Here is a 12,937-nt window from a genome sequence, read left to right as displayed (position 1 = left end):
CTATCTGTTGTATTTAGCTCCATCTGGGTCAGCATTATCATGCTGCCCACAAAGTAATGCATCAATTATTTAACACTGGAAGGAACTGTTCTTCATAATGAGCACTTTCAAGCCCTCTCTAGCCTCGAGATATCGCTCTGATGAAATGCGAGGGATATCCAGTTCGACGGCAAAGCAAGCTGTGCGTTCGTTTTACGTGATGTGTTTATATTTTACAGGCCAGTCCAGGAATCGGTGCTTGCTGTTGTCTCATTTTAAAGAATTTTTTTTTGGGGTGGTAAATTGAGCCAAAAACTTTATTTTGTGCCAGATAAATCCATTTAACAAGGTTACGGAAAGCTTTGATTCCAGCTTGAACTCTCCGAATGGGAAATTTGTTTTGAACTCACTTGCAAAAATGCAGTTTACACATCGTGACAGACTTGTAATAGAGTATTTTTGCATGGCTGAATTGCTACTTTCACTTCAGTAAACGTCCTAAATACTTCTTCAACCGCTGCACACATACTACTACTACGAGCACCAGCATCCTTCTAACCCGAAAGGACCTCAGAGGTGCTGACACTCACGCTGCATGCAGCCACAGCCAGCATACCTCAGACCACCCTGCACCCTATTACAAATCCATATCGACCCACCGGCCCTCCGGCCACTGTCCCAGCACCGGCCTGTCTCCTTCCCTTTACCCCCTCCTCCCTGTGGAATGCTAACCTAGTCTGAGTGTGTGTGTGTGTGTGTGACAGTGGTGGAGCCAGGCTGGCTGTGTGGGCGGCCGAGTGTTTCCAAACAGTGGAATCTGTCACTGACACCCCTGGCAGAGCAATAAGCAGCGCCTTAATGAGCTCAGCAGATCACTCAGCACACACACACACACACACACACACACACACACACACGCACGCGCGCGCGCGTTCATATACGCATATGAATTTTGCAAACATCATGTGCACACACTTACACAATGGTGTTAGTGGACTTAATTATCACTGTGACAACGTATGGATTATATTTTGCACGTATTGCATGAAGACACGCACACAATAAACTGTAAATAAAGGATGGGTGTCGCCACCCTGACTTTACCTATTAATTAGTGAAGTGACGATTTCAGCTCACGCTCACAGGCTTGGTTAGCAGGGTGCATAAGTGCTAATTAGTGCTGAGTATCATACAGATAAAAGAAAAGAATTTCACCCAGCAACACTGGCACGAAGAATTCTTAGGCTGTCAGTAGAGTTGTTATTACATTAATAAGAGTCCAAAAGGCTCTAACAGCACAAATGCAGTCACGAGATCCAGTTCAGTAACAAGTGGAAAGACATCTATAGGCCTGGCTTGCTAGAATCACCTGTCATTATGCCACACACAACTTTCAGCCCTAATAATGGGGGGAAAAAGGGTTTTGTTGTGCTGGGCTATAAATATGTGCTTACAGTAAGGGTGGTATTTTAATATTAGAGTCTACAGGGATTGACTCTTTCAGACATGGCTTCATTTTTCAGTCCCAGACGTTGTGCACGTGTACAGTCAGACTGTAGTCTATATAGTAGTGTGCAAAAGTCTTGAATCACCCCGTGTTTCTTGATATTTTGCTTTGTAAATGGGAAATAGATGCAGCGATTTACTGAAATATGTGCAAATATACATGTAAACGCACACTAAAGGCAAAAAAACAGAGATTGTACAATCAATTCTAACAAGCTCAAAAGTCAATATTTGGTGTGACCACCTTTATTCTTCAGCACAGTCTGAACTATCTTAGGCAGCTTTCTTCCTTCCACTGAGACAATTTCTGATGAGGCTTCAGTAGATGATCAGCTGATTCATCTTTAGAAATGAAAAGAAAATGATGTGTTTCTGTGACAGGTTGCTAGAAACAAAGTGGCTAAAGATACCATTTAAAACCAGTTCTTTGCTGAGTTGTCTTTTATGTGTAGTCACAACACTGGTTCATCCCTTCAGTTATGTTTCTTTTGATGATTCATAGGTCAGTGTTACGTGGCTTAACAAAAAAAAAATGCTTCAGTACAAGGACTGGACTGAAAATCAGTGAAAAAGAAACCAATGTCCAAACAAACAAGAAGAAACAAGAAGAAGAAACTTGGAGACGTTTTGCTCAAGAGAAGTGAAAAAAATTTCAAGAAGGTCTAGCTTGGAAGCAAAATATAAAGAAATGAGGGGCAGCTGAAGACAAATATGCACCCATGCACATCCACCAGTGTATACCTAAAATGTACGGACTTTAACTTCACATGCTTTCACAAACCCATTCATTACTTATGCAATTACAGTTGTCAGCCCATGCACGCACACACACACATACAAACATGCAGATATGCACTTATGGTACCATCATTATGTAGTTAAATGGAAGTAAACAAGGCTAAGCAAACAAGCATCACTTATTTCCTGCAGGAAAAAAACACAGTGAGCCTCACATCTGTTGCACTGCACAGCGCTACTCGGTGTTTCGGCGCTCCCCGTCGATCAAATTAAAGCCAACGGCACGTTCAATATTTCTTGATTACTGTGCGCGTCCTTGTGTTAATGCTGACTCAGCCATTCATTCATCTGTCTTTATTTTTTTTAACCCAAATGGGACAATGGTGTGTAATTGGTGACCACCTGCTCGTAAAATCAAATCTCGCTCGCTCCACATTCAGATTTCCCCTCACGAGACAGCTGCGCTTATGATAAACACAATTACCCCGCTCTGCGTGACACTTTGGTCACGAGCGCAATCATCGGGCATCATGAATCTCTCCGAGTTTTATGATGACAAATGGCAATGTCGCTGCCAGCTTCAGGAGACATCTGATAACGAGTGTCACTTTTTGGGGGGGTTTATCTACCTTCCCTTATCTTGACGTGAGCAAGCCGCTCCATCACCCTCCTGCAGACTCATTTTGCTTTGTGTGATTGTTTGCTGAGGACATCACTGACAGTGGCTGTAGAGCACAGTGGCAGCGATGGCCCCAGCTCTAAGTTTCCCCTGTCCTTTCTTTACCCTCTTTAAATGAGCACTCCTGTCACCGGGACCCTTTTAATTCTCCCCTTTTCACCCGTCCGGTGCCCGCCTCCTCCTGCACTGGTCCTATTGGGGAGCAGACAATAGAACCCCCGCATCACCCTCCTCTTCTTCCCCACTTTTGCCTCTTCATCCCCCCCCCCCCTTCTTCTCATCTCCATCCTGCCTGGGTTGAGGCTGCGGGCTTCATGCTGCAGTTAGTCACAGCCATTCAGCTGAGACTGATTGTGATTGTGGCAGATGGGCCGGAGTCACTCGGCCCAGCAGACCCAAGCACTTCTTTCTTTTTCCTTTTTTTTTTCTCCTCCTCCTCGCCTTCTCCTTCACTTTCCATCTTTTCGCTCTCTTCCTTGCTCTTGATCTCTTCCTCGGTTGTCTCTATCTGTCTTTTGTCAGCACGCTTGTCTCTTTGTGTCGTGGTGTTTTCCCTGTCCACATTTCTCTCTCTCTCTCTTTTTTTTTGTACAAGGGCTCAATTTGGCCGGCTTAGGCCTCAGAGTAGGTGGTTGTCAGATCATTTAATGGGGACTGACACCCCCCTGATCTCTCCACAGAGCTCCCATTTGACTATTTTCCCATTTTTGCAACTTTCTGTATGATCAAACAAGGGTGCCAGCCTCAGGAAAGGATCGACCAGGTGTGCAGGGAGACAGAGCGACTAGCTGAAAGTTGCAACTTTACCACATTTTTGCATGTGTGATCTCCTCTGTCTCCCCCCCTTTTGCTCTGAAAGGAGTCCACTTAGTGGAACATTACAAGCTGGCTGCCGCTTGCCTGTTCATGCCCCCTTGTTTGAGGTAACCCCCCCCCAGCCTACAACACTGTTGTCACCCCCCACCTCCTAAAAAAAAAAACCTCCTCCTTCTCCGTGCAAACCCCCCACCCCAGCCTCCCGGCCCTCTCTTTCCCCCCTGAGGAAAGATCCACCTTCAGAGAGGCAGCAGAGCAGCCGTCTCCCTGAACACATGTTAAACGTCCTGTAAGCCCGAGGAAGAGGAGGAGGGAGGCAGTCACAGAGGGAGAGGGAGGCTCGGAGACAGACAGCATGAGAGAGAAACAGATAGAAGCGGAGACAGACTGAGGAGAGAAATATTCGGAGGAAAGATAAAGCCGGGAGGTGGGGTGGTGGGCGGCAGATCGGAGGCACAAAACACTCGGTGTGTTTGTGCGTGTGTGTGTAAAGAGGAGCCTCGGAGCGCTGAGGGAAGCGTGCATGTAGCAGGAAGGGAGAAGGGAAAGCGGTGTATCGGGAGAAGTCGGTGCACGCCGGCAGAGTGAGGGAGGCAGCAGAGTAGGGGAAAAAGGAGGGGGGGTGGGGGGGGGAAAGCAAGGACTTTGAGAGCGAGGAAGAGGGAAAGGCAGTCCGGGGCAGAGCCGGCAGCGCTCTGTTTGTGGATGTAAACTTTGTCATCTGCGGGATCAGTCGGACAGCAGCTGCGGAGCAGGAGGAAAGCGTGCCACTGGATTACCATGCGTGTCCTCTGAATGCACCAGGATGCTGCGTCTCCACGAGGGTAAGGAGCGAGCCGGCGTCAGCCGCTCATGACATGGCAAAAAAAGAAAGAAAGAAACCTTGTTTTCTTGTAAGATTTGATTGTGACTGAAGTACGCTTGGCTTGTTTGGGGATTTAAGATGTGCATCACATGCATGCCGGCAGATTCACTGTTACCAGAGCTTTTCCCGGCTTATCCTCGTTTAGGTTTCCTTACTTTGTCCCGAGCTGCAATATTTTCAAGTAATTCCCCAGAGGGGGACATGTTTCATATAGAAGGACTGCACACATGTGCGATTTGCACTGATTTGCGAGGGGAATCGCATGTTCTGTTGCTAGTGGCAACAGCATGGGGTCAGGGGTGCTGCATAGAAAAAACAACCCACTTTGTTTCTGACTGATAACACCAGGAAACAGACAAAGTGGAGGTAAAGAAGCCCGGCTTTGCAGGGATTTGTATGTGCAGGAATGCATAGGCTTCAATTCTTTCCTTATACACTCACTCTCTCTGTCTCGCTTGCTCAGGCAGATTAAGATTTCCTATCCAGCCCACTAATCCCACACTGAAATGAGCTGAACTGGTTGAGGTGGTGGACAATAATATGGAATATTATGTATATATAGTCTTTCCCAGTGATGTGGCGTTAAGACCTGCAGTGTCAAAGTCACGGCAGGTCAGTAGGGGGGGTCTTCCCTTATAGGCAGCCTAATTTGCAGCAGACAGATAGATACTCAGTGCTTGGTGCCTGCAACCATCGCAGGGATGCCGGGGCGGCTTTATGTTTTTGGGCTGACTTTGTTATCTCTATAAACAGAACTGCTGGGGAATAGAGAAATGAGAGCATGGGAGAGCATGGGAGGTATCATCACTCTCTTGCTGGTGTTGTCAAAGCGCCAGAGAGAAATGCCATTCTGTCTTTTTTTGAGTTTGAGTTAAAGAGAGCTTTTTTTTTTTTGCCCTGGGAACTGGTGCTTCCCATCACAAGAGCAAAAAATAGCATCTGGCATGGAGTGGATGCTTTACAGCTGGGAATGCCAATGAATGTAGGCAATCTATGTGAATGGTAACCAACAGCAGATTAAAAGGTGTTAACTTAAAGCACATTACGGTTGCAGCAGTACCCCAGTATATGAGGCACTTAGGTATATACTGAGGTATTCAGCAACGAGCTGCCAAACATAGCCCTAAAATCTCTGCTTCATACTTGCCCCTTATCCCCCCGACACACACACACACACACACACACACACACACACACACACACACACACACACACACACACACACACACACACACACCATGTTATCTGCTATTTGTTTATGATTTCTTTTGCACCAGTACGTTCCTGATGCCCAGTTTCCACCGCAAAAAAGGTAGCACCAGTATTGCAGATGTCAGAAGCACCTACGCAAACCAACCTTGATTTATTTACCCCTAAATCCTGCTGCTGGCTGGTTCTCAGAAGGCCACCAAGAAGAAGTTATTGGAAAGGATGGAAAAGGAGACAAATTGAGGGTGGACATGTGTCAGCTGTTTGGTCTGATTTCAGTTTAGAGTGTTTATCGGGGAGCACAGGAGCAGTCATTGATATCAACCCCACCGACCACGGGGGAGGCAGATGTGTTGCCACAGTGGGCAGTTTGAGCCTGTTGCCCTCTCTGAAACCTACCTGGGGATTACTGGATAAGAGGATTGCCAAGTGGAGGGATTTGATTTTATAGAATTAAAACTGTAATTCTCTCCATCCCAGCCATGCCACAGTGCAACCATTATTAACATCCGCCCCCCGTTTGCCCCCGGTGCCACACTCTTTTATGACACACATACTTCATTACTGCATCGTGTGTCCTACATTTAGCTAGCTTTGATTTAACGGTCAAAAGGAGTTCATCACGTGCTGGTGGAAGTTTTGCCATAAGTTCGTTGGTTGGAGTAAACAGTGAGTGCTGCAGTGGTTTGGATGCTGGATGCTGAGCCTAAACGACCCACATAAGCCTTCCTGGAACGTGACAACCATCCCCACTGAAGGGGGAAACAGTCAGCCCTACAATATGCTGGACAAGCGTGTTAGAGTTTGCTATATTTGAGGATTATTTGCATAGTTAGCTCTTAAAAAATCTATGGTTTCTTTGCCCTGTTTGTAGTGCAGCAGTAGTCCCACCACACTGCAGATTTTGGGCTGTTTTCCAGTTTTTGCTAGCAGATTGAAAAGGACTGATGCACCTTTACAGCTTCACATGTGGGCAGAATTTATTTGATTTCTGTAAACAGAACAACAGAGTGTACCACAGATGCCAACAACAGCCAACTTTTAACCAGGAAACTGAGTCTTGAGTCCTGTGTGGGCCCATTTTTCAGTTTGGGGTGTTTTCAGAGGCTATTATTGGTTATTAATAGAAGAAAATGATGGTTTGGGTTAAAATAAAGCATTTGTTGCTTATCTGAAGTTGATGCATCTACTACAACAGCCTTCAGCTGCAGGTTAAATATCTGGATTCCTCAAAATCTTCAAGAACCTCAAAGAAGTCCAGCAGCTTTCATACCAAGCACTTTCGACCACTTTGACCTGGCACTTCTTCGCAGCACCACCAGAGGTTGTTTGCATCTTGAACGCATTTTCAGGTCACGTTGACAGCTTATGAAACAGCCTACGGGATTGCTGTTGGAGGACAATCTTGACAGATGACATAACCTGAGTGTTTACTTGTCAAACAAAGGCTGGGAAAAGACGACTGTATTTTCTTTCCACCAGTCTGCCTCACTCTTACTCCTGTGCATCCGATTTTCCCAACTTTTCCTCCTCCCCTTTGGTCTCCTCCCCGTATGTGGCGCTCTGTATTCGGTGACCCTCAGCTACCACGCCGGGCTCAGGTCAAACAGAATTACTGAGGAATGTCCCTCTGTTCAATGGCTGGCCCAGTGGGCCTCAGCATGGGAGCACTTCCCCTTCATTGACAGCCAGAGGACTTTCATTTTGAAGGAGGGAGGGGGTTGAGGGCTCCTTCCAGACAAACTTTCCCATATAATTCCCAGAGTCTTTGCAGCGCTGATCGGCACCGTGGAGCCGTAAGCCAGTTTAATGATGTATACGTGTGAGGCACATCTCAGGATCTCGCCCGCTTGAGTCTTGTTGAGACACTCTGCTTCTGTGACTGCAGGCCATCCAGCTCAATTAAGGCTGCTTTGAATGCATTCCTCCCCCCGCTATCCCCCTCGAACTGCACATAGGATCCCTAAAAACAGTATGTAGAGCTCCGTCAGGCTAATACAAACCTGTTTTTGCCAATACATCATCTGAAAAAAAAATGCTTGGTAAAGAATCCTGACATTTTGCCAAGCAGCTATTTTTTTGGATGCAAGCAGCCACAACACATTTAATTCCAACTGAAGTCTCATGCTTTGGATGTTAACAAGTTGGAAATGCAGAACAATTGGACTATCAGATGTCTTTTTTTCTTTTTCTATCCTCCTCTGTCTCCCTGTTGGCTCAAGTTAGAGCAATGTCACTCGGGAAAAATATAAAGTTTAATGGTCTGACACAATTTATAACCAATAAAAGGCTTTTATTTGCTAGCTATCAATGGTCTATTGCATGAGCTGACTGTTTTGCCTGGAGACAAAGCATTGCCCAGACACCCTCGCTGACTGTTAAGTGATGTCATTAGAGCTGGAGCATTTTTGTGGTTTCTAAACAGATGAACTTGCTCCATGTGAGTTCAAAAAGGTGCGAAAACTTCTGGGTTGGGGTTTTTTTTTTTTTTGCATTTAAACTGCCTGTTTTCCAGTCAGAACTGGCTTAAAATATTGCCTCTGTATAGAAAGCATCTTGGCTTGCAAATTTTTTCCTTTGTAAGAGCTTTTATTGATAAGTCTTAGTGTTGGAAGGGGGGGGGGGCAAATCCCCAAATTGGATTTGTTTTTTAGGTCATAGCACTGCATGCCAACAGTTTACAAGATAATATGGTGTTGTCCTTGTTTACTTTACACAGGCTGACACACTTTCACAGTGCGTGCACGCACCTCACAAGTTTTCTCGCTCAAAGCGGTCTAAGCCTGATTTGCCAGCGCTCCCACTTGTTTCATATTCCTCTCCTTGTCACGGTGACGCTTTCAACGGAGCGAGCCGTTTATGAGGTTGGAAAAGGGGGTCAGTGTCGTATTTGAGGTTGCACGGGGGCGGGGAATGTCAACAAACTTCAGCTCCCCTCTATCTTGGCTGTAAATCGTCGGATAATAGTGGGAGAAACATGCGGGACCGTGTCCAGAGGCTGAAGGTGTTGGCGCAGCTGGAAAGGAAATGGAGAGAGGCTGCTGGAGAAGCTCACCTTTTGAAGCTGTAAAACTCTTTTCCAAACACTTCTCTTGTTGTATTTTAGCCATTTGGTGACAGTCTTTACTTAGAGTGAATTACGGCAGCGTGCAGATGCTTTTAACTGCTTGGTTACCAACATGCCAGAGGGCAAGAACAGGAGCGCTATGGCAATTTTGTGAACACGTAAAAGAGAATTACTGGGACCAGACATACTTAAAGATGGAAGCTACAGTGCAAAGTGACTCTAAGTAAAGCGATGCAACTAAATGCATGAAAAACTGCCTGCAGCACACATGGAGAATAGTTATATTAATGCCATGGCTTTTTGCAACAGCTGCCCAGGAACACTGAGGACACATATGTGTGCCCGCAGAGGTGGATGACAGTAGAGATGGCTGACCCTTGGCTCAAATGCGTCTTGTTTGCAGCACCTTTGTCTTTATTGTATATGCAGTGGCCGTTTGTCCGCTTCTGTAAAGGGCTACTGTTTGCCTGCTTCTCTGAAAACGATGTGTTGACAGCTGTTGTAAAATACCCTGTAGCCTCTGCATGGTCTCCATGAGTCAGCAGAACCTTCTAGCATTGTAGTACAGTAGTACACATGAATCTCTGTTCCCCAATTACTCAATGCAGGCTAGCCGGGGTGTGAAATACAGAACAATGGATGAAATGTGTGACTTGGTTATATGTATGTGGGTGCATTTATAGCACTGAACATGCAAAGGGTGCTACCTTAGCATTTGCATCTTCTGGCAGTAATGCACTGTTCAGGGTTACTGGACTTTTAAAGCTGAGAAGCCTGTGTGGAAAGGCTCACTGGAGTGGTGTTATTAAAACCTTCTGATGGTAATTTGAACATGTTCGTGCATCTTTCAGAAAAACATCCTTAATGATTATATTAATCTGAAGTCTTCTGAAAATGTTGCTTTGTGCCTAAATGTGCACCATGCTCACTTTTCCATTGAAGATGCAATACTACTGAGTTCTAGTGACCTTTACTTGTCACTTTCAACAAAGTACATCTCACAGTAGCCATGTGCAAAACTATGGCTATCTGCTACTGTGAGATCTAGTTTCCATCCATCCATTTTCTTAACATCCAGTTCATGGGTCACAGGGGAGCCTACCTCAGCTGTCATGGAGTGAGAGGTGCGGTTCCCTCTGGACTTGTTGTCACCCCGTTACGCTCCAACCACGTACGTATATGTTGCATGTAGTGTGGCCTAGATCATAATTGCTTTTTTAAGACTTTCTTACAATAATTTGAGAACAAACTAAGGGTTCACGGAGATATTTTTTGGCATCTAACGTGATCAAATAAGCAGATGTTTGAACAAGCTTCTGTATCTGCCAAAAAAATGTCCTTTTCAGACTCTCCTTTCTATTACTATCTCATTCCAAACATGTCTCTATCATGTCTAAAGGAGCACTTTAGTCACCTTGCCATAAACGTGATAAGGGTAGTAAGTTAGTTCTAGGAAGTTTTAATTATCCCATGAAACAAGGAACAAGTGTATTGCAGGCTGCTGTCCACCCTTGTACATCCATTCATTTCCTTGAGGACTTGAGCCCAGCAGTGATGGTGTGAGAGGCGAGGCACGCCTTGGACAGGTCCCCTAGGTGAAATTGAGTTTTGAAGGTTGAGACAGTTACTCACATGTTAAGACTTCTTTATTGTAATTTGAAAGAAAACTGCAGGTTCATTGAGTAGAACAAACAAGTTGGCTTCATGTCTTCACAACACATTTCACAAAAATATTGCAGTGATGGTAAGTTGGTCGTAGTAACTCTTTATCATCACTTTTAACTAGGTACAAGTCATGTTAGTGGACAGACATATATGAAAATCCTGTATACTGTGTCCAACGTAGCACGTATGGTAAATATTTTGCGTGAACTAACCAGAAACTTCAATCAGCTTTTGAAAGCTGAAATGGCCGCTCATTGGAGGAGGATTATTGAGACTTTTGACTTCAATAATTTGAGTGAAAACTGACTGGAAGTGAAAACTTTCCAGCAATGAAGCAAGTTGTTCCTTTCTGTTAATATGATGGCATCTCATCCTATGAACTTTTAATGAATACAAGGTATACGTTTGTAGTCTTAAAGACGTCTTAAAGTATTTAAAGAACAATTTACGTAATAGGACCTATGTCTGAATGACAGTGTCACTTTATCAGACCGATGAAGGCATCAGCAATACACATACCATGTCTAAAAGGATGGAAAAACATTTGAGAGTCTTGTAAAAACTCAATGTTGATGGAAAGACTATCACAGCAACTGATCAGGTTCAGCTTCATAGCAGATTGCTCAGCATCATCTCATTTTCCACCCAGGTCACCTGTAAATACCCAGACAAAGACATCAGCATGCCTCAAAAGAAACACTTATTAGAAGATCAAACAGCGTCTAAAATCCTCCCACACGTCGCCCTCTTAGTGTCACAAATGTTTCTGTAACTTTCCAACACAAACCCACCCATTTCATACCACTTTGGTCAGGTGAGGAAGTAAAATAGCCATCTTAGTCTCTTGATTGTCGTCACTCTTCACCACATCGCCAATTTTACAATTCATTTCATCCTGCTTCTGTCTATGATAGCAGGCTTTTATTGCTGCCTTTAAGCGTGGCGTCTTGGCACACGCTGAGACATTCTTGGCCTTTAGACACAGTTGGGCTTCATCTCAAGCGTACAGAGCCTGTATAGATCTGCAGAGATGTTTTGTGTTCATCTCTGGAGAAATATAATAATTTCCCAGGGAAGAAAAAATAAAAAACTGGTTTTGTTTATCTTGTCTGATTCCACTTCACAAAAAACAGGAGAACTCCTATATCATGAGGTAATTGCAGTCTTTTGTGAAATGTGCCTCACTTAAACTCAATTATGTGTCAGAGGGTGCGACATAAGTTAGACAGCCATCACTGGGGAAAATTTTAAGCAAACACAAGATTACAACCTGTTGGAGTGTGAGTATGTGGCTGGGAATGCTTTTTGATAAGCTCTGTTTTCCTTCTCTTGCCCCATTTCCACATATCCCCTCAACTGTGTTTGCTAAGGTACAGCGACAGCACCTTTCCAGTTTGGAGTCATCTCTCATTTATGAATTGCACATGAAAGATTCAAAGTTGTCTGTAAATGTGTGTGTGTGCATGTCTTTGCATATCTTTGCAAGTGTGTTTGTACATGTGTGCTCAGCCATGTGTTTAAGATTGCCCCTCCGTGTGATCATGTCTAGCCCCATCCTCATTCTTCATGAGCCACGCTGGTGAGTAAACCCTCCCGACAGACAAGAAAGGCAGGCGGGCGGGCGGGTGCTGCGGCCATTTTTAAAGCACATCTGCTCATCCGCAATGTTTCGTTTCGTCTGGACAGGAATGCATCTGTGGCTTGGAAACAATTGAGGTCAGGCCCTGCTCGCAGAATAAGAAAACATTTAGGGAGACAGACAGACAGCCAGTCAGGGGTAATCCACGCTTGGCAAATGCATTCCTCTCAGAGGATTCCTTATGTCTGATCTTTGTTACTTCATAAGTTTTGGAGAAGTTCTGGCCCACTAAACAGTGCATTTAAATCACCGCCTTCACTCTGATTTTGAAGATTTTTGCAGAATTCTTTGAAGAGTTTCATGCCTCTGCAGGTGGCAGCTGTTGCCAGAGGCATTAAGCTATTCCACCCCATACATATTTGTGATACTGTATGTCTTAAACACCCTAAAAACACCATCAAATTTGGCACAAATGTAATCAGATGAAAACAGATGACATTTTCCGCATATTTCTGCAACACCAACGATGATAGTGAATGGACTGGTACTTATGGAGCGTTTTTTTACTCTGTTTAAGCATTCAAAGTGCTTTCTAACTACAAGATTCATTCATTCAAGCACACACTCATACAACCACTTTTTTCCTATGCCTAAACACTCTGGCCTAAACACTCGGCCAGAGGGGCAAAATAGCGTGTGATTGCGCTGATATGTGTTGTTTAGTTTTGTGGGGGATTTACAAATGTTGCACTTGGTAGCGTCTCGCCTGTCCCCAAAGACCCAGTTGCCTTCTTTAGAAACAGCCAAACTCGGAAACTTATCTGCCAGTTCGGC

The 12,937-nt window shown here is 44.7% G+C and overlaps 1 protein-coding gene across 3 annotated transcripts in view; it reads left to right on the top strand.

The window, feature by feature from the left end:
- LOC134621347 (nck-associated protein 5-like) overlaps positions 1–12,937 on the top strand; it is a 182,878-nt gene that overhangs the window by 74,465 nt on the left and 95,476 nt on the right. Inside the window, exon 1 of one of the 3 annotated variants that reach the window (XM_063467800.1) lies at positions 4,373–4,542. The exons of the other annotated variants lie outside the window; for them this stretch is intronic. Within the exon in view, the coding sequence (XP_063323870.1) occupies positions 4,514–4,542 (29 nt within the window). The 5' untranslated portion in view covers positions 4,373–4,513. Of the gene's footprint in view, positions 1–4,372; positions 4,543–12,937 lie in introns of those variants that run through there. 3 annotated transcript variants of the gene reach the window in all.

Source organism: Pelmatolapia mariae, linkage group LG23, assembly GCF_036321145.2.
Source record: "Pelmatolapia mariae isolate MD_Pm_ZW linkage group LG23, Pm_UMD_F_2, whole genome shotgun sequence".
Lineage (NCBI taxonomy): Eukaryota > Metazoa > Chordata > Actinopteri > Cichliformes > Cichlidae > Pelmatolapia > Pelmatolapia mariae.
This window is presented reverse-complemented; position numbering and strand designations above follow the sequence as displayed.